Raw genomic sequence first — 22,938 nt, 5'->3', positions numbered from 1 at the left:
CCTAGAACACGTAAACAAAGACCATGAGACTCGATAACGAGTCATAAAGCCATATCAATTATAACCCCAATAGGGTTTCATATGCATAAATAAGCATCATAGGTAACCAGAAATTAAGAAATGGCATTAGCTTAGGCCTTAACAAAAAAAACCGTTTTCGTCATACTTTTGTGGTAATGGCACAAAATGCGGTACGCTTATCGGATGAGGGTGTAAGACCCACCATCTCGAAGCTAAAAGACAGGGCTACAATAATGTAGAAGGCCACGCAGTCCAAATCCTAGCACAACTAGGTCAAAAATGCAGATTACCAAACCAGAACCGCAATTGCAGGTTCCCAAATCGCACTATGCTGTAATTAGTCTATTTCAGTCTACACAAGTCCAAATGCATTGATTCCAAAGGCATATGATAGCTAAGACATACAGTTACATTTCATCAGAAGACACCAACAACAAAATCCAAACCAATTCCAGTCAAAATGGCCAATTACTAGTGCAGTTTTCGCATTCGGATCAACCCAGAACAGCAACAGTAAAATCGACATATCTCACTCTACACTAATCCAAATGACCTAAAAATTTGCAGGCACTTCAAACTCATCAATACCTACAACTTTCATGTTTTGAGCAAAGTCCAATTCGGCCTCTAACCCTATGATCCAAAACCGGACAGAATTAGGGGTTTTGAAACCCTAACATTTCACATTTCAATCCAAATCCAAAATTGGTTGCAATTATCAACAATTCACATCCACTAGAGTCATAACCCCTCATTATCAACCATCATAAACAACCACAACACCATGATCACATTAAACCAGAAAATTCCTCAAAAAAATAAAAACTTCACTAAATCACTTCAAATGAAGAAATAAATCACAAAAGGCTTCACTATCACTACCATTAGGCACAATTTAAGCATCATTAGGTGTAAGAGGAAGTTTAAGCATCACTTACCAAGTAAACAAGAGAGAGGAAGTTGTAGACCACCTTAGCTCTTCCATAAACTTCACCAAACTCACCACTAACACTAAATGGAAAGATTGTATGGAGTAGAAACTAGTTTGTGTGATTGATTTGGATGATTTGAGCTAATGGAAAGCTTGAAGATTGAAGAAGTTTTCTTCCTTCTTGGCAAGAGAGAGGGCCGGCCACAAGGTGAAAGAAAATGGTGATTTTTTGTGAAATTTTTAGATATTTAACCAATTTTGGTCAAAAGTCAAAAAAGGTGAATAGTGTTCTTAAGTCAAAACCAATCACCAAGTGACACGTGGCACTTCATAAATGCACTCCTATCCTTTTCCTTTCCTCTCACATCAATCAAATCTCACTCTCTACTTATCTCTTAACACCCGATAAATTTTACACAGTATCCGAAACTTAACCTTATTGGCCGAATTTTTTCGAACTTTTCGCACTAGTGGGTCCCACGTCCGTTATTTATCCTTAATTTTTCAAAAAATCTCCAATACTAGAAAAATTATCTAAAAACTATAATTGCTCATAAAATCCACCAAGAAAATATTTCTAAGCCAGAAAATGCAGAAAACATGCAATTAAAGGAACTAAAACCCTAGGAAAATGATTAGGGTTTTTACGGGTTCTCACAGGTGAGGCGCCAAATCCCAATTGACTCTGATTTTGATATGCTGCCCCAATTGCAAAACAGCGATCCAATTGGTTCCAGTTATGAAAACCCCCTCCTTACAGGGTATGAATTTCCACAAATTCCTTTGGAAACAGACATTGCCATGGATGATCCCATGGCAGAACTTTTGCAGTTTGGAGATTTTCTGAGTGGGGATGTTGGAAATTCAGACTTTTCCATTCCTCTTATGGCTGGATTTTGATTATTATTTGGGCAACATAGAACTGAACCATTGTAGCTGCAGGGGAAATTTCCTGTTTCGTGCACCACTTCTTTTTGGTTTATCCCCATGAAGATTAATCCCATGTTCAAGATTAATCAAGAGGGATCTTTATTATTAATTAGATTTTTATTTTTCTCTTGTAGTAGTTCTTGTATTATATGAGTAAATTGAGCCTTCTTCCTCTTTTGGTGTATTTACCGAAAGGATTGATATCTTGTTTTGTGACGTCCCGAACGAGTGAGTGTGAGAAACCGAAAATTTTTATATATTTTTTAGACATTATTTTGTTTCCTTGTCTATAATTTTATGCCTTTCTTCAATATATTAATTTCCTATACATTTTTATAAGGAAATATAGTTTTCAAATCATTTTCTTGATACAAGTTAGTCCACGTTAAGTTTGAAGTGTATTATGGACGTGGGACCCGCTAGTGCGGTAAATGCGATATATTTTTGACAACTTGTTGGAGTTTCGTATTAAGTGATGTTATTTTACAAGGTGCTAAGAAATAATTAGAGGTTACTTAGATGGTTAATCTTGGAGAGACAAAGGGATAAGAATAAACTTAAGAAGGGCCAAGTGTCGCGATCCGATTGGAAGTTGACTTGCCTAACTTTTATTTAACTTTCATAAACTCCAATTTTGACCAACATTTTCTTATTTCTTTACCCTTTTTGGCTGAGACATGTAGAGAGAAAAGAGAGGAAAAACCTTCATCTTGTTACTTCAATTCTTGTCCAAATCCTGAGTTCCAACCGATTAAATTGCAAACCACTCCATAAAACTTGCTAGCTAGGGAAGGTTAAAGGTGTTGGTGGAGTTGTTTTGGAGGAGGAAAGATTAAGCTCCTATCTTTCTTGTGGTTTTAAGGTATTTTGCCAAGAATATCCTCTTTACTTCAATTCATTGCTTATTAGTGGTTTTTAGTTGTTTTAGATGTTGTTTTGTAGAAGATTTGGTGATTTCTATTGTGGTTTGAGAAATTTTCAGATTTTAGGAAATCTTGTTTTCAGTTTTGCCCGTTTCTGTTTGCCTATGTTAGAGGCCGAATTAAGCTTAGCACAAAACATAAACGTTGTAGATAATGATGTTTTATAGTTTCCTGCAAAATTTCAACTCAATCGGAGCATCGTAGCCTGTGAAAAGACTGAAATACCCCTACTACCCTGTTTCTGTCCGAAACTGATAATCAGCTTATGTAATTGGTTAGTTTGACCAAGAATATTACTGAATTGATTGTTGATGTCTTCTTAAGAATTATAGCCTTGTATCTTAGCTTTCAAATGGCTTTGGAATTACCTGAATTGGAGTTGTGTGTGCTGAGATATGAGTGAATGAATCAGGACTGCTAGTTTAATTTCACAGTGAGCTACGAACTGGAAAATTTGGAGTTGTTTTGGTAAATTTGACCTAGTTAGGGTGAGAACTGGACTGAGTGGTTTGCATGAAAGTTGTAGGTCTTTGTCTTAGCTTTGAAATGGCATAAATGGCATTCCAATATGATAAGTGTAGCTTCACTTATGGATATTGTTCCGAAAGGTGTTAAACAGAACTTTTATACGTTAACTGCGATCGTTGCGGAAAAGTTACGCTTGAGGGAATAAATTCCGATTTCTAGGGTTTAATTGGGGGTTTTTCTAATGGTGGCTCTTAAGTTTCTAATTAGCTTCGATTGAGAGATATTGTGGCCTAATTGGATATATTTTATTGCTTATTAACCGTATGTGTGATTGGTAATATATTGTAGGTTGGAAATGAAGTATTTATGAGGAAATGCTGTCCGAACTTTGAGAATGTATGATTGCTTTGAGTTTATGATTTAGGGCTTGGACTCGGGCAAGGTAATGATATATGATGGATGATTTCTGAGCCGTGGAGGTGAGTGACCCTAAAATGTTTCCAAAGTTACTTTTGAATGTTTTCTTGCATTATTTACTCGATTTCATATCATGAGTGTTTGCATGTGGTCCATGACATGTTTTGGCTCAAATGAGTGCTTGGAATTCTGTGCTGGACACCAACGTCTCCACCACTTCAATGAGTTCATGACATTATCTGGAGCACCAACGGTGCTCTCTCTTATTGTTAAACGTTAAATGATCTATTTGAGCGTTGGGTGTTTAAGTGCAATGATTTCACTGGCTCACGAGAGCAATAAACAGATATTTGATTACTGAATCATGATATCATCGAAATGCATTATTGGAAAATATATTTGAGTACTGATTTTACTGGTTACTCACTGAGCTTTTAGCTCACCCCAAAACTATTTTATTCCCCTCCACAGGACTAATGGCAAAGGAAGGCTTGTAGTACTTATTCACGTGATTGGATGGCATATATCTTGTATAGTTTGGATTTACAATCATTTTATGTATAGTTGGGAATTGTTTCCGCTTCGCTTATGATACGTAATTATTGGAGAATTTGATGTATATATGATATTTATCTTATAATTTATTTGAGGAATGTAGTGATCGACTGAGTCCCGGCGAGAGCTGGGCAGGCGGTCCGCCGAACCCTCTGGTTCGCCTTAGGGAGAGATGGGGCTGTCACATGTTTTAATGTGAATTTGTATTCCCTTCATATGAAAACTGTTAATGTTTCTTTACTGCTGTTGTCCTTTCTTTCTATCAAATTGCCTTTTCCCTCAATGTTTTATTTTATCCCTTTTAGTTGGTCCAAGTCTTGATGAAATTCCTATATGTGGGAGTTAGACTTTGGTTTTATGAAATATGCAATCAAGTCATGGGGGAAAAATACTAATTAAGACTGTCTTTTGAACACAATTTGCCATGACTATATTCACAGTTCCCATCATTATGCCATTTTTTATTTAAATCCAGGTTTTGTCCGATTTCACTGGTTTCCGGTCAAATCTGGCTTTTAAAAGGCAGTCTTTTAAGATGATTTGGACTGGCTGCCTAGCCGGTTTCCAGTCGGACCAGCCGGTCTAGTTTGAATTTTAAAACATAGCTATAAATTGCAAGCATGGGCAATTCAATCAGAATCAATGAATAGATTGCAAAATGTTTAAGAAAAACTATTGAATAGCATGATTTGTGGAACTGCTAACAGATTGCAATAATTAGTTATTCACTTTGCTATTTTTTAAGCAATAGATAAGTAAAAATACTTGTTATGATTATGATTCTAGGATCTTATCTCTAGCAGATCTTTTTCCAGAGTTTTTCTCTAATTTTGTTTTCTTTATGCTATATAAAAGCATGGCTTATAACTCAATAAAATGTGACTTCTGCAATACAAAGGTTTTCATTCTTGTTCTACTTTCTCTACTCTAATAATCCAATAGAGTGGCACCAAAGCTTTCATCTTGAGGGATCTATGAGGATTGAGAGTTTAAACACCTTCTTTAAAACATTTACCCTTATTACAATGAATCCAGAGGTTTCCTCTACTCATCAACTTGGACCTCCCATATTCGATGGAACAAATTATCAAATGTAGGCTGTCAGAATGGGAGCCTATCTTGGTAGAAATGATTTGTGGAAACCTATAGAAGATGATTATGAAGTACTTCCTTTTCTAAACAATCCAACAATTGCTCAAATGAAACACCATAATGAGAGGAGACAAAGGAAATCGAAAGTCAAAGAAAGTCTATATGCAATTGTCACATCCACAATCTTTTCAAGAATCATGACATTGAAAACAACGCATGAGATCTGGAATTTCTTGAAGAATGAATATGAAGGAGATGAAAAAATTAAAGGGATGCGGGTGTTGAACTTGATTCGAGAATTTGAGATGCAGAAGATGAAAGGATCAGAAACTATCAAGGACTATTCTGATAGACTCCTTGACATAGTCAATAAAGTAAGACTTCTTGGTACTAATTTTTCTGATTCTAGAATAGTTCAAAAAATTCTAGTTACAATCCCTGAAAAGTTTGAGGCTACAACCATGGCCTTGGAAAACTCAAAAGATCTGTCATGTATCACCTTGGCAGAATTGTTAAATGCACTACAGGCACAAGGTCAAAGAAGGCTGATGAGGCAAGAAGAATCAGTGGAAGGTGCCTTTCAAGCCATATCACAAAACAACAACAGGGGCAAGAACATGAAGAACAACAAAAAAGTGCCTAGAAATAACAAATCTCAAGTACTTCCATTTTGCCTTTATTGTAAAAAAACCAATCATCCACAAAAAAGGTGTTGGTGGAACCCAGATGTAAGATGTCACAAATGTGATCAGTTAGGGCATGTGGAAAAGATATGCAAGTCTCAACAGCAACAAGGAGAAGCCAAGGCTACGGAGAATTAACTGCAGGAGGAGCAATTGTTTGCAGATTCATGTTTCACCACTAATAGCTATGTGGAAAGCTGGCTTATAGATAGTGGTTCTACAAAACACATGACTTATGATCAAGAGCTTTTCAAAAAGCTTGATAAAACTGCTATTACTAGAGTTCGGATTGGAAATGGAGCTTATCTTGCTATAAAAGGCATAGGAACACCGGCAATTGAAAGGTACACAGGTTTGAAATTAATTTCTGATGTTTTATATGTTCCAGAATTGATCAAAACCTTTTGAGTATTCCTCAATTATTGGAAAAAGATTATATATTTATGTGTGTGTGTGTGTGTGTGCGCGCGCGCACGAGAGCTTACATTGGGTTAAGCTTAATTTTTCTTAAACTCAATCCATTTTAACTTTGTTGCATATTTTAAAAACCCACACTCAATCTAATCTATACCAGCAAGTAAGATATTTTTTATAACCATGACAGAATATTTGCATTGTCATTTTGTAAGAGATTTTCTATTTATTTTGAGCTGTGTGATTTATTGAGTTCCATTCCTTGGTTATTTATACCTTTATCTCTTGCATTAGTACTTTATCATCATATCTATTGTTTAGAAAATTTAATGTCGTTACATTAAAGAAAAGTAAACTTTTATGTATAAAATTATGGAATTTCCAAAACCATCAACCAAATAAAATTACAAAGGTAAAATCATCAAGATTTTTTAAGTTAAAATTTCTTAACTAAAAAAAATGCTTAAAATAAGTTCAAACTATTTTAAATAAGTTCATTGCGAATTCTCCCATAGGGAAGAAATAAATAAACAAATATTAGTTTACAAATAGTCTTGGGACAATATTTTACATAACATACCGCTTTCTAATTCCTACTTTCCAAATTCTTATTCTTTCCGAATTGTCGTACTTAAACTCAACTGGCCGTTGCTTCAATTCTCGTCCGTAAAACTCACGCCTGCTTCAATTGTCGTATGCAACCATGGAGAAGAAGGCACTGAAGAGTTCGAAGTCTAAGCAATCCCTGAATTCTAAGGTATCCTTTGAAGTCTGCAAGAACAGGGTTGCTGGAATCAAGAAGAAGGCAATGGAGCTCGTATTGCAGTGTGATATACCAGTTTGTGTGGTGATCATTGAGCCTAGTGGCAAAATCCAAACCTGGCCTGAGAATCACAATGATGTTCAATCTGTTATTGACAAGTATTCTGAAAAAGAACAAGCTCGATCACTGTCAGCCAAGAACACAGAGCACCCTCTGGAGAAGTCGACAGATGGAGAAATTGATCCTGTCGAGTTGGTTAAGATATTGGACAGTAAAATTGAAGCAATCAAGAACAAGATTGAGGAAAGGATGGTCAAGGATGGAGCAGCGGCAATAAATGTTGCTGAAATTGATAAGATGGATAATGCTGTTGATCTTTTCGACTTTGATCAGTATGAGATTGACAATTCTGCAGAGTATCTTGATGTGATTGATTTTCTCGATCAAGAAGAAACTGAAAACCCTGGAAAGGTTATTGATTTTGTTGATCTTGACCCTGATCAGGAGCAAAAACCTTCTACTGCAGAGTATCTTGATGCTATTGATTTTCTCGATCACGAAGAAACTGAAAACCCTGGAAAGGTTCAGGATTTTGTTGATCTTGACCCTGATAAGGATGAAAAAACTTCTACTTTGATTCAGTCGCCTCATCAGGAGGAAATTTCGCAGAAAAGAAGATTTCTTGGAAGTGGGTTTTCTTATTGGGACGAGTCTTTGTGAGGCCCCAGTCCGTTCTTAAGTTTGATATTAGATTATATTCATTATTTGTGCGGTAACATTAGGTTTTGGGACTAATTCGGAAACCCTAAGTTGGAGTAAGTATTGAAACCCTAGTTTTTGTATTAATTATAAGTTCGAGTGGTGATTAAAGTTAGTTATGCTAGTGTGTGTTTTAGTGCGGGTACGTATAAGATTTGATCCATTTTTTGATAGGTTAAGTGAGTTTAAAAGTTAGGAAAACCCTAAACTAGAAAAATTTCTAGTGTTATGATTTGTTGGAATTCTAAGTTGGGTTTAAAACCCTAATTTTGCCCTTGACAAAAAGATTTTTATTTAATTGCTTTTACGAGGGATTAAGTATGATTACGTATAGGTGATTAAGATAAGAAAGTGATTAGTGAAGTAATTAAGTGGGATGACATGTTTTGGACCAGATTAAGTTATAACCTATGGAGTTAATTGAAAGAGTCCAAAATGTTTGAGGGCAAGAGTGGAACTAAAGCTAAGTTGAAGTGTAAGGGTTAAAAAGCAAATAAAGCACTCTTGTGTGATTGGTTAGCTTAATAAATATCTCTCCTAAGTGGTCTTGCACCACATATTAGTCTCAAGGGCCATAACTAAGTCATTAGTTGGCAAAACAAAACAAAAATTAAAGAGAAAAAGTGAGAGAGAGGGCCGGCCACCTTGAAGGGAGAAACCAAGGGAAGTTTGTGAAGTTCAATCAATTTCCTTCCATAAATCTTCATTTTGAAGCATAAAGAATGCACTTTGGAGTTGGCTTAAGGTCATTAGCCATCATACATACTTATTCTTGAGGTAAGAAAGTCTATTTGAGGACTTAAGTTGATTATTGATTGATGAACTAGTGGCTATTTTTGGTAAAGGATCTTAGTTGTGCTTGATTATGGTACCCCTTATGTTTATCACTTGTTGTTATGGATCAATTTGGTGTAAATTTGGGCCTTGATGATTTGGCCATAGGAGCCCTAATTAGGGTTTCATGCTAAACAAGTCAATTAGCTCTAATTTTGTGCTATGAAGATTGTAGTGGTTGTGTTTGATGATTTGTTTCATTTGTTTGGTGAGTGGGTGGTAGAAACTGATTTGGGGTTAAGAAACCCTAGGCTAAAGTGAGGAGTAATTGTTTGGTTAGGGTTAATTTGGTTAGGGTTTGTTGCACTAATGGTTAGATTAAGTTAATGAGTGTATATGAAGTTCAATTAGAAGGTGTAGATGATATATGGTTAGTTTTGTAGAATTGTATGGTGTAATTTCGGTTTCTGAGAAGAGAGTTAGAAGCTGGTATATATATGTGTTTCTTTGGTATGAAAGTAGTTAGAAAACTTGCATGAGAACCACGAAAACGAACCATGTGTTTGCGTTGCGCGGAACCGTTTAAAACTCCAAACAAGGCAGCCCAGAACCTGAACTTAAGTTCCATTTTTCTTGATGCTGCGTGCTGATTCAGAAGTTTCTCAAAACATGAAAGTTGTAGCTTCTTAAGTCCTGAATATTACTGAAAAATTTCAGGTCAAATGGATCAGTGTAGCCCGAGTTATAGCCAAAACACTTGTACCTGTTTTGTACCCTGGATTGTGTTACGTTTTGACTTTTGCTTCTGACCATGTTTTTTTCTGTTTTGATAACGTACGAACTGGGCTTCACAAGAAATGTAGATCTTGGTCTTAGTTTCGAAACGGTATAAAGTTCATCCAAATCCGAGTCCCGTAGCTTCCGTTATGACCAAAACAAGATCGGTTGTCAGAACTGTCTTCGCATTTGGACAGTTCTGACAGGAATGTTTGGACCCATTTTTCTCCATGCTCTGTATTGATTCAGCTTTTAGTCCAAACACAAAATTTATAACCTTATGGATGGGCTTTCTAACGCCTCTGGAATTTCTTGATTCCAATTTCTGAGCCATGAGTTACGGTCTTTCAAACAGGGCCTGTTTGGTAAACCGAAATGAGATGGCTGGAACTATTTCGTGCTTGTTTGACCAATATCCATTGAGATCTGGGTTGAGATGTTTAAATAAAATTTGTAGCCCTTCCTTGTAGCTTCAAAACGGTATATCATCCACCTTGATCCGATATTCCTAGCCCAACTTTTGATCAAAACGATTTGAGATGCCAGATTTGGCCGTTTCCGCTTGCCGTTCCGCGCGCGTGCGTGTCCATTTTGCCGTTTCCGCACTTGCATGTGCCAATTTTGCCGTTTTGCTTGTTTTGGACATGTTAGTGGCCGTTTGTGATATAATGAGATGCAATCTTCTATTTTAGACCGTGGTGAGTTAGGCGGAGCTGGTGGGACCTACTAGCTAACTCACACGAAGCAATTTCTGCTTTTGTACTACTTTTGTGTTTTGAGTAAGTATTCAGGCCATTCTTATGCGTTAGTTGCTTATGTGTTATGATTTGTATGAAAAGGGTACCTAGGCGAGGGTGTACTTTATCGCACTCGACCTAAACCCTAATTTGTTCACGTATTTGAACATGACATATGCATATGAACCATTTTGGAACTAAAACCCTTGAGCTTGTAGCTCGGGGTGACCTTTGGGTAATTTTGTGAGGTTTGTGAGTTTGAGGTCGATCTCAAGACCTAAATGGCATATTCGAGCCGGTTAGGGCTTGGTCGAAGTCAGTCCAGCCTAGTCTGAGGTCACCAAGTTTGTGAATCCGGTTCACCGAGCATGTGAACCAAGTTTGTGAACCGAGGTTGTGAACCAAGCTCAATTTCGTTCGCTCGAGCAAGTTTGTGAGGTGACTGGCCAACGAGGGTGATAAGCTGTTAGGTGGGAGGACAAGTGGAGTTCTACGGACCTTGTTTATGGTCGACGGAGTGTCGGCAGGAGGTCATGCATGGCAAACAACTTGGCTTTGGAGCCAACCTGTATCCTTCCTTTGTATTGTTACTTTTGCACTTGACTTGACACTTTTGTGACATATTTGTTTATATAAATGTGGAATTTACGAGTTTACCCCTGTTTACTTACTAAGCATATAGCTTACCCCGTTTCCTTTGTTTTCCTTAGCAGGGGACGACATGGGGAACATGTGGGCTTATTCACTAGTATAGTTAGGTTTGCTTGTAATAGTTGGACAATTAAGATGTATGTTTTTGTTTTGTTAGTTTGTATAAGGACCCTCCTTAGGGTCTACTTCCTGCTGGTTGTTATCACATTGTAGTATAGTGGTTTGACCAGATACTTTTGAAGATGTAAATAGAACTTTTGGCGGTTGTATATATTATAAATAGTACTCTTTTGGTTTTTTATAGTTTTATTAACTTTGTGTTTTGAGTCCTGGCGCGAGCTAGGCAGGCGTCCCGCCGATACCTTAGGTTTCGCCCTTGGGAGAAGCGGGGGCGGCACAGTCTTCCACTGATTTTAGTGATTGGGACCAACTCTGCACTGATTAGGAGAAATTTTCCGGTGATTTTGGTGAAGGGGCTGAAGTTTCTACTGATTTTGATGTGAGGCGCCTAATCCCAATTGACTCTGATTTTGATATGCTGCCCCAATTGCATAACAGCGATCCAATTGGTTCCAGTTATGAAAACCCCCTCTTTACAGGGTATGAATTTCCACAAATTCCTTTGGAAACAGACATTGCCATGGATGATCCCATGATAGAACTTTTGCAATTTGGAGATTTTCTGAGTGCGGATGTTGGAAATTCAGACTTTTCCATTCCTCTTATGGCTGGATTTTGATTTATTTGGGCAACATAAAATTGAACCATTGTAGTTGCAGGGGAATTTTCCTGTTTCGTGCACCCCTTCTTTTTGGTTTATCCCCATGAAGATTAATCCCATGTTCAAGATTAATCAAGAGGTATCTTTATTATTAATTAGTTTTTTTGTTTTTCTCTTGTACTAGTTCTTGTATTATTTGAGTAAATTGAGTCTTCTTCCTCTTTTGGTGTATTTACCGAAAGGATTGATATCTTGTTTTAATGTGAATTTGTATTTCCTTCAAATGAAAACTGTTAATGTTTCTTTACTAGTGTTGTCCTTTCCTTTTCTCTCAATGTTTTTTTTTCTTTATTTTATCCCTTTTAGTTGGTCCAAGTCTTGATGAAATTCGTACATGTGGGATGTAGACACCAAATTTTGAATAATTTTATGTAGCATCTATTTCATGATGTTCATTTTAGATTGTTTGCATTTTAGTTCGTTATTGTGTGTTTTGCACTATTAGTTGTTATGATATTTTAGTTTTATTCGTTTTCGCCCTTTTAGTTGACCTATTTCATTTATTCTTATTTACTTTTAGTTTTAGTTTTTAGTTTTAGCTTTTAAGTTTAAGATTAGCATAGAAGTTTTTTGAAAAAGAAAAAGAAAACATCAAAAACATGTTTTAGTCATTTTGCTTTTATTCAATGCTTTCTTAAAGGAAAAATGAAATGAAAATCATAAAAAAAGAAAAAAAAAGGAAAAAAGAAAAATGATGAAAATGGAAAAATGAAAAATAAAGATTGCATTTTGTTGTTTATGGTTTCTAGTTATCCAATGTTAATTAAATTGTCTTTGTATTTATTTTTATTATTATTATCCATTTCTAACTAGTAAAAAAAAAAAAAAAAAAAAAAACTGCTGCCGTAGCATGCAAGCTGCGATTTTTTGCAGCTTGCAAAAGAAAGGCTGGGCAGCCCCTTGGCTGCAAATTACAGAAAGAAAGGACAGAGGGTTTAGGGGATGCTCCATATAAATAGAAAAGAGAAGACAGCAGCCGCAGGAGGAAGGGTTTTCATCAGAGTGAACGGCAAAAGAAAAAGAAACAAGAGAAAGAGAGGGGGGAGTGAACGGAAAGAGAAAAAAAACAAGAGGAGATCAGAAAAAGAGTGAAGGGAAAAGGGGAAAGGCTAGAAAGAGTTTCGGAGAGGGTGAAGCCAAGGGAAAAGAGGAACGGGTTGGAGGGCCTGTGGAGAGTGAGGGTTTTAAGAACCACTAAGAACACTAGCGTAGGAGGAAAGCTGCGATTGGCGGCTGGGCTAAAACAACACAGAGGAAAGGAAAACGGCAAGGAAGGAGACAGGCTGGGACCTCAAGCTCGAATCTTCACAACCCTCTATCGAAATTGGTGATCTGGGTTCAGTGGATCTCGCCCATCCCAACACATCACCGGTGTTTCGACTCCAAAAGGCAGCAAAAGAGGTATTCTTAAACCCCGCCCTCATTTGTTTCTTCTAAACACTGGAACGTGGGTTTTCTTGTTTGATAACATGACTAGTATTTGGGGTCATCAGAGTGCATTGTTTTTCGTTTGCTCATGGCTTAGGAGGAAGACCCTAACTTTAATGGCTGTATTTTGAATTTGTTCGGTTGGAAAGACATGAACTGAAAACCATCAGTTTGTTTATTTTCTGCAATTTCTTTCCTTCATCAAAAAATGAGCATCATCTGTGATTTCCTGATGGGCCCAAAGATTGAATTTTTATGACTTTGGGTATGGTGTTAAAGAATTGCAAATATGGATTTGAAAGGTTTGTGAAACTGATGCTACCGAGTACCCTTTGTTCGGGCTGTTTTTGTTGTCACTGCATGGTGGCTGAAGTTTGTGTTTTGATGGACGTTTGTTTTATGTGATGGTCGGCAGCGATGTTGGGTCCAAGTTTTGTTAAATATGCTGGAATATGTTGCATACACCCCTTGCTGTATTTTCTTTACTTAAAGCCCAATGCTTGATGTTTTGGTAGAGATTTCGATCATGTTCAAAAAAAAAATGAAAACTTGTTTTGCAAACCCAGGTTGGAGGAAAGCTCCATGTATTCGTATCTTTTGCTGCAGATTCTTTATGAGCCACTAGCTCCAGTCCATTTGTGTTTTGGATATGGTTAAACATTATGTGGGGTGATCGCATTCATCTAAGTTGCCAAGGCACACCAGTCTTTTCTTGATACAAACTTTTGCTGTCCAGCTGCATTGACACTTTGGTGAAATGAAACAATGTTGCAGAAAATGCTAGCTGGTTTTTGTTTTCCTGCCGCTGCACACTTCCTTTACTTGGTTTAATGTTCATGACTGGACTGTGTTAATCATAAGTATCCAGTGGTTGGGTGGTGTTAAGGGACGGTTGTTCCTGAATTTTGCTTGAAGTTTTACATGAAAATCCGCATCTTGAAGTTACAGGGAGCTTCATATAAGAATTGCAGAAAGTTTTCCATGTTTTGCATCATTTCTTTTCTGTGTTTTTTTACTTGTTTGAATGCCAATTTGTGTGTTTGTGTTGCTTAACTCAAAGTGTGGTCATTGGATTGAGAAAGTTTGATTGAAGTTTGTGCTAAATTTGTAAGGTTATGTTTAAAAGGTGAAATTGCCGCAAGCTTGGAAGCAAAAGTCAGCAGATTTCATTCTTTTTTTAGTTGCAGATTCTGAAGCTCTTTTACGTATGCATGCATGAAACAAATTCTGAACTTTGCACTTAAACCCCTCAAATTTCCCCTTGGCTCACTATGGCCCAAGTAATTTGAATACTTAATCAATTTAATCCCTCAAGCTTCTCCATGTTCCACAAAAGCCCAAGCATGTTCTCATTTCTTTACAATTAGGTCCTAAGTTGGGTGTATTTTGAGTCATCATTTGGCCTTTCATTGTTTTGGGACTTTTGAAGTTTTTAAATTTCTCAATTGATTTTATTTGATTGATTAATGGTTGCTATTGAGTTTTCAAAATGCATGTTCAAATCATTCATGGACCTTTGTTCATTCTTGGACCTTCGAAATTCCATAATGTTTGGATCTTGTTATTTACTTGGGGAACTTTTTGTGTTTTTAAATGTTTCAATTAGGTTCGATTGATTGAGTAGTGCTTGCTTTTGGGTTTTTAGTAGATGTTATGCTTGGGGATTGGGTGATCATGCCTTTGCCTTGGTCTTTAAGTAGTTTTGACTTCATTGAGCTGCAATTGAGGGAAAGTTTGATGTTTTGGTGGGTTCAAATTGTTTAGTTTATATCTTATCACTAAATTGGTGCATTAATCTTTTGTTTTTGGTGATTTTAGCCTAAGTTAGTCTTTTCTTGGGTGACTCTAGCCAAGTTGAGTTTGTTTACTTCCTTAGTATCACCAACGGGGAGGTATAATCTCTTTTACCCCTTTTGTTTCTCTCCTATGTGGACTAATGTGCTAATTGAAATTTGCATGTCTACTTGCTTTCCTAGCTTCTCCTTATTTCCTTTCATTTATTTCATTTACTTTTGATTTTTATTAATGGGGTATGTGTACACCTCTTGGCTTGTAATAGATAGGGCGTAGCAAGTAATTTGGTCCATTTCCCCTTTCCCCTTTGTTTTAGTTAGCAAATGTAATGGTTGCATGCTTACGTGTTAAGTGTTTAATCGCTTTATTAGGCCCTTGCATCTAGTCAAGCATGCTAAGTGTTATGTGCTACGTGTTTATAAGTGATTCGCATGTCTACTTGCTTTTTATAGTGTGGATGAATGGAATGAATGAATGTACGTCACCACACTAGTCCAACGCTAGTTGTGGCTTCTTTTATCGTTTCCACTAGTCCAACGCTAGTCGGAATTCATAGAATGGGCTAGTCCAATGCTAGACCCAATAGGTTTTTTTTCCCTTTTTCATTAAGTGCATGATCACCACATATCATGCATTTTTCCTTAGTTTATCATTTGGTATGTTCCTCAAACCCCTTCCCCTTCACTTTAGGACTTGCATCTCATGCTAGTTAGGGTTCATTTGCGTGAAAATCCCCTCTTGATAAGGGAAACGAGCGAGTGTGGCTACTCGATAGCCTTAGCACGCTAGTTTTACCTTCTAATCCGAGGGAAAATCAAAGTCGAAAAATTAGGCGTCATCCCCGTACCCAATATGTTGCATTCCTCTAGGGTCATACTTTCATTTTATCACATCCATACACTTTTAACCACAATTTTGCACATTTCTCAAACCATACTTTCTCACTACATTTTCCTATCACGTGCTCATTTCCACCTCACAAATGAAATTCCACTTTACCTTATATATCTATTATTTTATTTTCACACATCTGCACACAAAAAACACTTGAATTTTATACAATTTCACACATGCACCTTTTTATACATTCGCACACTTGCACTTACATTTCTTGCATCTTTCATACACTTTCACACTTGCACACTTGAATTTGAACTCTCATTTGCATTAATCGACCTCTATGAGGTTTTCCTTTGTTGGCCGCCACAATTCATGTGGTTTGGGACCAAAAGCCTCACAAGAGACATCGTAGAATTTAGGACCGCATTTCCCTTTCCGTTTTGCATTCATATAGTCATATCCAACGTGCGATACATACATTGGGTAGAAAATTAGGAAAGGTAAGGTTAAGTCGCGCAACTAGCCTTGGCTAGGTCAAAGGGGTGCCTTGGATTCTATCCTTGCCTTCCCCTTTGTCAAACGTGACTCCCGAACCTTTTTCTTTGGCTTACGTAGACTAGGAGTCGTTTTTAAAAGGGTTTTACTACTTTGTCTTTAAAAATTTATTTTTTAGGTGACTTGGTACACCTTAATCATTACCAAGTGGCGACTCCAATTTCTCATTCAAAAACCCTTTTAAAAACTATTTTTGGGTCAAATCGTCGCTTTTTCAGTCCCATATTAGACCCATATCTTTTTCAACTCACAAAAATCATTTTCCAATCAAAATTGAATCAAAAAAAACATCTTTCTCAAACCATTATTTTTATTTATCAAAAAATGGGGCGCGACATGGGAGTTAGACTTTGGTTTTACGAAATATGCAATCAAGTCACGGGGAAAAAAATACTAACCAGGTTTTGTCCGGTTTCACTGATTTCCAGTCAAATCTGGCTTTTAAAAGGTTTTGTCCGGTTTCACTGGTTTCCGGTCAAATCTGGCTTTTAAAAGACAGTCTTTTATGATGATTTGGACCGGATGCCTAGCTGGATCCAGTCGGACCAGCCGGTCCAGTTCGAATTTTAAAACATAGATATAAATTGCAAGCATGAGCAATTCAATCACAATCAATGAATAAATTGCAAAATGTTTAAGAAAAATCAATAATGAAGTTACATCTTTCTGTTTTGTGCAAAAATGAATTGAAAAGAATGAACAAATGAAGTCATGATACATGATTTCTCTCTAAAGGTGGCCGGCTATACACTCCTTTAGTTTTACTGATGCAAAATTGTGCTTGACCTCCTTTCTTCAAGGAAAAATATACAGTTGAACAGGTTAGGAAGGATGGTTCGTATCCTGTTACACAGGACCTGCATGCATCACGGAAGCTTATCAGACAGGACACCCCGTTTAGAAGCTTCAAGAAATCATCAATTCCATCACTTTGCTTTTGATTAGTCAATTTCCTAAAATATATACAAAGCTAAACTGCGGTCAGTGAGATGACAATGTTTTGAAAGTGATTCCAACATTCATATTATCAGGTTTTATGACAATTATCATCCAGCAGAAGCTTACAAACAGAAAGCATACGGGAAAGCAAAGTTTGGGTGGTAAGAGGAGTATGGAAGTGTAGAACTTAAGTTTTTGCCGGCTAACATTTCAGTGGAAAATGATGTTCATTAGCAATATCTAAGAGAGATTGTAAGCTCCTAACACCAGATTAAGAAAGCAACTAACCGCATAAAGTGAAGGTGAAGGAAAAGAAGCAGATGGCCGAAGAAAACCTATATAGTCCAGCTGTTTGGTTGAGACGATCAATTGTCTATATGAAGATGTCATGGACAAAAATATGTTCAAAGTCACTGACTACTTCAGAAGCTGCCGAGCATTTATCCTCAATAATTCACCTAGAGAACTCTAGAGAATATTTCCTCTCTAATTATCCACATTGTTCAAGAAGAATTCCTCACTGTCATACTTGTTGCAACTTGGTTTAGGCTTAGAATGTTCTATAAACATTACAAAAACCTAAGTCATTCTATAAATAGGGGTAGGAGCTTCATTTGCAATGTGAGGTAAGTTCCTTGATTTGAACTTGAGTTATTGCTGATATATTGAGTGAGATTTGATGTCTTGAGTTAATTCGTGTCCCACAGTCAGTATTATTTTAGTGTAACATGTTTAATGGAGGTTGTGACTATTATTTATGCGCTTTATTTTGGGCCTACCACTTCAGAAAATCAATAAAATATGGGTGAAATATTAAATGCTTGGTGATGGCAATGCTATAGGTCATGTGAAGTTGTTCTTTTATTCAGATTAAAATTGCTTCGACTGGACACTGAATCACATTTTCAGTTGAACTAGAAGACAACATTATTGTAGCAGTTGCCATAATTTTATGTTATGCTATCAACCATTTAATCTTTGGGTGACGTGGTGATCAGTGAAGTTAAGGCAGCCAAACTTACTCTGTTAGCTCACTCCGAGGATGCATCTTTGAAGCCAGGAAGCAGGTAAAAGAGTATTTCGTTCCATACATCAGGTACTCCTGGTAGACACCGGTGGTTGCAGTCCGACATATTTGGTTTGTCGCTCCACATACCCGCATGTGCATCTCTCCTAAAAGCTGACAAGGGAGTTATGTGCAGCACAGTTACTGGAACCGCCATGTTTTTCACCACATCAAATACGGTGTCCGAAAATGGGCTATTGTCTTTTCCTTCGATTTCTGAAAGTGGTTGACTTGTCATATTGCATAAGCGCAAAGTTTCGTTACCACTACAGATAAAAGCAGCTTCATAAGTCACCCCAAAGCAAAACATTGCAACTCAAGGTGAGTTATTCAATTCATGAGAAATGAGAAACTATAGACAAATTAAATGCAACAAATGATGGGCAAAGACTAATTTAGTTAGACAGCGCACCTTGTGAACATGGCCAACCAATCCATGCCTATAATCACGTCATAGCCCTTGAGGTCTAGACTTATCAAATCTACCACCAATTTCCGTTCTCCTACTCAAATCTCACAATTTTTATAGACCATATTGGTAACTAGGTTTTGATCCCTAGTAGGTGTTTTAAATTCCAAGTCATAGGGCAACTTAACAGAACTAATATCAATACCACATATAAAAACAGGATTCACAAATGAATGGGTTGCCCCGGAGTCAATTAAAAGCTTAGCTAAGCGGTGGAATACAGGAATCGTACCTTCTATTACCTCAGAGGACTCAGGGACTCACTGATAGTCCAAAGCAAAAACCCTAGCAGAGGATTTTGGTCTACTCCCACTAGCAGTTGGTTGCTTAGGGTTTGACTTCTCCGGCTGTGCACCCTCATTTCCTTCACGATTCTTAACAAGACAAGTGGCGATTTGATGTTTGGAACTTTCGCAACGGAGACATTTCTTCAATTTTTGCCAACAAGCGTCCTTGGTGTGGTTTGCCCTACCACAATATCCACAGCTTGCGTGAGGAGTGGGTGTAGGAACTCCTTGGGATATAGTCCTATGTTGTCCTTGTCCTTTTACACTTTGAGCCTCTCTAGATGGAGCTCCTCCTCTCGATGTCCCAGCAATTCGTACTCCACCCGCACCTCTTCCAAATTGAGGAGGTGGTATATTCTGATCACTTGCCCAGGAGTAGTACTAGATGCACCACGTTTCTTGGCTTGAAAGGTCCGAACTTGAAGTCAGGCCTGCTCCACTTGTTGAGTTTTGTCAAGAGCATCTTTAAATGTATCGATTTGAGCAGCGGCTAAGTCCTTTTGAATTTCCATATTCAGACCTTGTATAAACCGCCTTATGCGCTTTTGCTCATTAACTATCAATTCCAGAGCAAACTTGGAGAGTCGGGTGAATTGGGTCTCATATTCCGCCACACTTGAAGTGCCTTGGCATAGTTTGATAAACTCGTCCTCTCTTTTCTCCTGGATTAAGGGTGGGAGGAACTTCTCATTAAATTCGTTAGTGAAGTTTAACCAAGTACGTGGAGTTTGCTCCCTGTCCCACTTTGCCCTTATTACGTTCCACCAAGAACGGGCCGCACCTTCTAACTGAAAAACTGCAAAAGGTACTTGCCTCTCTTCAGTGTAATATAACGCAGCAAATACATCCTCCATTCGCTCAAACCAGTTCTCAACAACTTCTGGATCAGGTCCCCCAAGAAATTTTAGAGGAGTGAACTTTTGGAACAGTTCCAGAGCCCTATCTTCACCTACCTCAGGGTCCCTTTGCTGGTTACCAGGTACTTGACCTTGCTGGTCAACCAAACGGGCCAGTAAATTAGTCATACGATTGATAGTTGTAGCAACCTGGTCCCCTCTTTCATTTCTGGATCCTTGGTTCTGGTTGGCTACAGACCCTTGTTCCTCCTCTTAGTCCTGGGTCTGCCTGGGTTCACGTTCACGGCCCCGACCACATAGTCGTCTACCTTCCATTATACTCATTGGGCTAGGGTTCAAATATTATAACTAATAGGTAAGCAAGTTTTGGGTATGCAATAGATACTTATTCAAGCCAAAAGTCAAAGAAAAGGAAGTAGAAATCACGATAAGCAAGGGAAAACACAAAGCAGTTAAATGCCAATTCGAAAAAAAGTCAAGTCAAAGTCAAGGTCAAAATCAAAGTCAAAAGTCAAAGTATCATACATTCAAAGGCTCATAGTAGTTGTTTACAAGATAACAAGACCAAAAGTATCAAGTACGAGTCTCAAAAGTACAGATACAGTCGTACAGTCATATCAAGCAAAACCTAGTGTAAGTAGTCAGAAGAAAGCTGTACAACCACTGAGTCACCACATTCCCTATCCTTTCTATGTACAGTACTCAAAATTATCCGCAATAGTAACCTAATAGTGAAGGCCTAATCCGTGGCAGGACTAGCTGACTCCCCATCCTGGGCGGGTTCAGCTCATGCACCATCTCCAATGTGGGAAGCCTCATCGCTCACATCCCCAAGTAGGTCATCACAAACATTCAGGATCGACTTGGCTCTAGTTCTCACCTTCATAGCTCTAGTAACCATGCGCTCCTGAGCTTCCCCCAGCCGTGTGCAAAGATCATCAATCCTCTCCTGGCCGTCGACCATATCATACTCGAGCTCCTTAATCCCCTCGGGTTGCATCTTATTAGTTTCCTTTAGTTGATTCATTTCAACTTCAAGCCTAGCATAACTCCTTCCTTTCCTCTACCACAGCCAAAACTACAATATTGGGGTAGGCATAGGTATGGTCACTCGCAACGCCGATGACGATTAGCCGGACTTCAATGCACGGTGGCTCCTCGTGGCCTAATTTGGTACTTAATCATCAGGAGTACTCCACAAGGCGACTCACCAACCGAGCTATCACTAGGGCCACTATGTCCGTCCATCCTACACAAAGTGTAGACAAACTTAAGTACTCTTAAGGGGAAATAATCAAATATAATTCTCAAGTCGAAAATTTCTAACTCGCCCCGGCCAATTCAAACTAGGCTCTGATACCACCCGTGACAGTTCCACCTCTCCCTAGGACGAACCTTAGGGTATCAGTGGACTACCTGCCCAGCTCTCGCCGGGGCTCGGTCTATCAAAGAACTAGCAACTCAATATAACCGGTGAAATAACTTCAAATTAAAGCATACAAACCCTAATGGCATAAAATCGTCAAGCCAACTTTCCAAATTTAAAATGTCAAGCTAAATGTCACACTTACCACTCCATACTACAATTACATAACATAAGTCGAGCTTATGAATTCAAACTTACAAGAGTCAAAAGTAAAGTCAACTACACAAAAGGTTACAATTCGAAGTACAAGTTCAAGCAAAAGATAAAGCTAAGAAAGCTCTTGACCACAAGTCCATCCCTGATCTGTTAAGGAAAACAAAGGGAGTGGGGTGAGCTAAAGCTCAGTGAGATTCCAAGTAAAACAAGTAAGCACATAGCCAAATAAGGGCATAATATAACCAAGTAAACACTGTAGAGTACAATAACAATTTAATCACAGTTCAATTCAAGGATACGGGTGGCTTCCAAAAGCCAAATCCCCTTGAGCTTGATCATACTGGGGTCCATTGACTCTCCGTCAACACTTGCATTTAAAGAATATGAAGTTCGTAGGGCATCACTTCCTCCCATCTCCATCCACCAGTCAACCCCTACAGGGCGCGCACTCCATAAATAGTAGTTAGGTAATACTCGAGTACACCGATTTCCAATATTCAGTAAACAGTCCCTAAGATTTATCGGCCTTCTCGACCAAACCTTGCTGGCTTGATACAACTGACTCACCTATGAGGTTGGGTACCCAAATGGTAGCAGTAGTTGATGGGGTATTGTGAGGACTTGCAAATTCCTTACATATTTCTTGAAAAATTTCCTTATTTGAAAATTATTTGGAAATTATTATTTTATACCATTGTCGCGCCCCACTTTTTGATAATGTGTGAAAGTAGTGTGTATGTGAACGTGTGTGAAAAATGAAAATAAAAAAGCCGTGGGACTTGAAAATGCGACGATTTGGCCAAACAAGAGTTCAAAAAGGGTTTTTTGCATGAAAAATGGAGTCGCCACTTGGTATGGAGTTAGGGTGTACCAAGTCACCCAAAAATGATTTTTGTTTTTGAAAGAAAAAAATAAAAAAACCCTTTTAAAGAACTTTTAGGTCTACGTAACCAAAGAAAGGGATCGGGGGTCACATTTGATAAGGGAGAAGGCAAAGGCAAAACCTAAGGCACTCCCTTACCCTAGCCAAAGCTAGTTGCGTGACTTAGCCCCTCTTTTCTTAATTCTTCTACCCAGAGTATGTATTGCATGTTGGATATGACTAATGGATGCTAAAAAAATGCTATCCTAAACCTAAAATATCTCTTATGAGGCTTTTTGGTCCCAACCACATGAGTTGTGGTGGCCAATAAGGAAAGCCTTCATAGAGGTCATGAATAATACAAATGAAGACTCAAGTATGAGTGCAAGTGTGAAAATGTAAGAAAACGTGCATGTATGCAAATGTAAGACAAGTGCATGTGTGCAAATTGAGAAAATAAAGGTGTTTGTGTGCAAATGGATGAAAATATGATAGTAGATACATAAGTGCAATTGGGTGCAATTTGTGAGGTAGAAAATAAATAAGTGATAGGAAGAAAGTGGTGAGAAAGTGTGGATTGAGA

At 37.9% G+C, this 22,938-nt stretch overlaps 2 protein-coding genes across 2 annotated transcripts; one reads left to right on the top strand and one right to left on the bottom strand.

Annotated features, from left to right (window-relative positions):
* Nucleotides 1-5,351: 5,351 nt before the first annotated feature.
* On the top strand, nucleotides 5,352-6,158 carry LOC113699783 (uncharacterized). The gene has a single exon (XM_027220129.2). The coding sequence runs from the start codon at nucleotides 5,352-5,354 to the stop codon at nucleotides 6,156-6,158; it is 807 nt and encodes a 268-aa protein (XP_027075930.2).
* A 13,321-nt stretch (nucleotides 6,159-19,479) lies between these two features.
* LOC140010631 (uncharacterized) lies at nucleotides 19,480-20,079 on the bottom strand. The gene has a single exon (XM_072057936.1). It carries the CDS (start codon nucleotides 20,077-20,079, stop codon nucleotides 19,480-19,482), a length of 600 nt encoding a protein of 199 aa, XP_071914037.1.
* Nucleotides 20,080-22,938: the final 2,859 nt, after the last annotated feature.

The sequence above is a fragment of the Coffea arabica genome, chromosome 7c (assembly GCF_036785885.1).
Source record: "Coffea arabica cultivar ET-39 chromosome 7c, Coffea Arabica ET-39 HiFi, whole genome shotgun sequence".
NCBI lineage: Eukaryota > Viridiplantae > Streptophyta > Magnoliopsida > Gentianales > Rubiaceae > Coffea > Coffea arabica.
This window is presented reverse-complemented; position numbering and strand designations above follow the sequence as displayed.

Coding starts and splice junctions, on each gene's coding strand:
- LOC113699783 (XM_027220129.2), top strand. CDS start 5,352: ATGGGAGCCTATCTTGGTAGAAATGATTTGTGGAAACCTATAGAAGAT.
- LOC140010631 (XM_072057936.1), bottom strand. CDS start 20,079: ATGACTAATTTACTGGCCCGTTTGGTTGACCAGCAAGGTCAAGTACCT.